The sequence below is a fragment of the Myotis brandtii genome, unplaced genomic scaffold (assembly GCF_000412655.1).
Source record: "Myotis brandtii unplaced genomic scaffold, ASM41265v1 scaffold38, whole genome shotgun sequence".
Taxonomy (NCBI): Eukaryota; Metazoa; Chordata; class Mammalia; order Chiroptera; family Vespertilionidae; genus Myotis; species Myotis brandtii.
In genome coordinates this window covers 5,451,981-5,455,220 of record NW_005364596.1, presented here as the reverse complement: position 1 = coordinate 5,455,220, position 3,240 = coordinate 5,451,981, and the positions used below count along the sequence as shown (strand labels likewise).

Below are 3,240 nucleotides of genomic sequence, written 5' to 3'. Positions count from 1 at the left end.
ATATATATTATATGATATATTATATGATATATATTATATGATATATAATAGAGCTGTATCTTATTGATCATATCACATAATAAGGTTGCATTTGATTGGTTAGTTCTTGGTACCAGAAACCCTTCTATACAAGTATAGGCACCTGATTTTTTAAAAAGTCACTTTGGAGCAAAAAATGTAGGAAATTATTATTATTATTATTATTGTAAATCAATCAAAATTACACCTTTTTTTCAGATAGACAAAATATATTTTTTGGTGTGCCACAGAATTTTAATGAGTCTGTATGTGCCATAAAATGAAAAAGGTTGGAAATCACTGGATTAAATTAATGAACAAATGAATAAGTGAACACATGCACTTGTGGCCAAAAGCAAGGAGAGGTGATAGGAAACACAAGATATTTAGGTTGGATAGTTCACTGTCCCAAACAGAACAAAACATATGGATGGACACACACACACACATACACACACACACACACCCTTACACTTATAGGGACACACAGTAAAATAAAGTTCTTTCTGCTCTCTCTTCGGTTTCTTTCTCTCTCCGATTATGTGACCCTTTGTTCTGTAGCTGAACACTTCTTAGAAGTAATGAGCTGAAAGGATTGCACAAGAGCAGTTAAGAGTACAAGTTATGGGTTAGGGCACCTAAGTGCAAATCCCACCTCCACAACAGACTAGATTTCTGACCATGGGCAAGGCACTTATCCTCATTAACAACATAAGAGTAATAGTAGCCCTCACCTACTGAGATAATGCAAGGCAAAGCACAATGAGCACCCAATAAATGTTCACTGTTATTCTCCTTATTGCCATCATCATTGACAGTCCAGTCCTCTGAAGGGCTAAAAGGCAGCACAAATCCTACTTCAGCCTTCCATAACCTTAGTATGAGGCCTTATATTCGGCCTCCAAGGTAACACCAAGACGGTCAAACCACTCTTGCATCGGAAGCAGCTTCCCACTTCACTGGCCTCTGCCCTACACTGATCTAAAAAGCCCAACCCCATCAACCGGCCCCATATGACCTGGACCTGGAATGCAGTCCTGCTTATTTACTTAAGAACCGTGCCCCTCACTACATTTGGTAATGAAATAAACCAATTAACTACTGGCATTTTAAGGAAAGAATTTCCAACTCAGTGAGGATAACTAACATTCGCTACCAGTTATGCCATCTTGCCAGCTAGGCGAATGCTCCCATGATTCTGAGCCATTCTCAGCGCCACCTTCAGCAGCAGGTCTCCCACGCCTACTGCCATATCTGTCAAGTAATTTTAGGTTCCAGGAGAAGAGCTAGTCAAAGATTACCATCTTCCAACTTTATCTTTCCAGCATCTACTTCGTAGAGTGGTTCAAGGCCATGAGCTTTATGATCAGAATTGCTAGTTCAAAACCCCACCTCCACAACAGACTAGATTTCTGATCATGGGCAAGGCTATGATCAGTCATCAGTAACAATATAAGAGTAATAGTAGTCCTTGCCTATTGAGATAATGCAGGTGAACTTAACCAGCTGTTTGATCTTAGATAAGTGAGTGAAATGCCTTCAGCTTCCATGTCCTTGGAGATAAAAGTAACTCATAAGGATTAAATAAAATGGCATATGTTCACATGGTGGCCAGCAAATAGAAAAAAAAATCCACAAATGTTAATTATTTTATTATTATTAAAAATAAGCCTGTTGTTAACCTCTTAAATTCTTAACCTTAAATCTTTATTTACTACCAGATTCTACGCTTTAGCGCCCACTACCATTTCTTTCTCCCTAAGTCTTCCAGACAGAATCCTATTCTCATACAAATTCTAATTCAGGAAGAAGGCTACAATCCTGTTGTAGTAACTCCTATCCTTCCTGACTTGTGACCACATTCTTTTCTTTCTAGATGCTTTCAAAAAGCATTTTATGGTGATACTAGAAGTACGTATTTTCTTCCCCAAAACAAGTTAAAACAATACCTCTTTAGAGTCCACCTTCAGAGGAATATCATGAAAGGGGGAAATATAGTGACCAGCTTCATTCTCTGGAAAGAAAACAAACAATTAAACAATGAACAAGCCCATTCTTTAGAGCAAGTATACTTTTAACCACTTTAAACTTTAAAAAGGTTTTAAAAGTATTTTCAAAATTAACTGTAACTCCCAATTAAAGTTTAATTCAACTTTTAAAACTTGCTCCACTTTAATCATTAAGAAATATACACCAAATAAACCATATTTAGGTTGCTGAAATCATTACTTATCCCTGTGGTTTAAACATCCAAAGCAGAAAATGTCTAAAATAGACTAAAATCCCAAATATGAAAAATGTCATTTTGAAAAGTCTTTATTAAGTGAATTGGATTAAAACTGATGTCAATTCCCTAAGACAGTGGTCGGCAAACTCATTAGTCAACAGAGCCAAATATCAACAGTATTTTTTGAAAATAGACTCGCCCAGGCTGAAAACCGACTTCTGCGCATGGGCCACGAAGTTTCAATCGCACTGTAAGTGCGCCCGCACTTGGTATTTTGTGGAAGAGCCACACTCAAGGGGCCAAAGAGCCGCATGTGGCTCGCGAGCCGCAGTTTGCCGACCACGGCCCTAAGAGAAACCAAACAACAAAATTCCCAATTTCTGCCTAGAATTCATATGAACAAAGGTCTAAAGGTCCTACCCAAATAAAAGAAATGAATAATTCCTTCCCACTCAAAGTGATAACAATGGTAATATTAAGGTCAATTTCTTTAAAAAAAACTTTAATAACCTAACTTATCTTCATTACATACTGAAATGTATATTTTAAATACCTTTAAAAATATGTATTATTTAAATAAAATACAATAAACCAACAGGCACTTTGTATATTTCAATCATCAATCTGTAATTCTTTTCTCTGCTTTAAGTCACAAAGATAAGGTAGAATTTTGAAGAGAATAAAAATACAATCCTTTAGCCCGGCCAGCATGGCTCAGTGGTTAATGGTCGACCTATGAACCAGGAAGTCACGGTTCGATTCCTGGTCAGGGTGCATGCCTGGGTTGCAAGGCTGGATCCCCAGTGTGGGGTGTACAGGAGGCAGCCAATCAATGATTCTCTCTCATCACTGATGTTTCTACCTCTCTCTCCCTTTCCCGTCCTCTCTGAAATCAATAAAAATATTTTTTAAAAATACAATCCTTTAGTACAGCGATTTTCAACTGATGTGCCACAAGAATTTTTAAAACATGCAATACCTGACTATTTAGCCAG

At 37.3% G+C, this 3,240-nt stretch overlaps 1 protein-coding gene across 1 annotated transcript in view; it reads right to left on the bottom strand.

The window, feature by feature from the left end:
- PPA2 (pyrophosphatase (inorganic) 2) overlaps positions 1-2,039 on the bottom strand; it is a gene marked incomplete at its 5' end in the record, with an annotated part of 68,898 nt that extends 66,859 nt beyond the window's left edge. Inside the window, one exon of the mRNA XM_005872432.2 lies at positions 1,968-2,039. Within this exon, the coding sequence (XP_005872494.2) occupies positions 1,968-2,039 (72 nt within the window). The remainder of the gene's footprint in view (positions 1-1,967) is intronic.
- Positions 2,040-3,240: the final 1,201 nt, after the last annotated feature.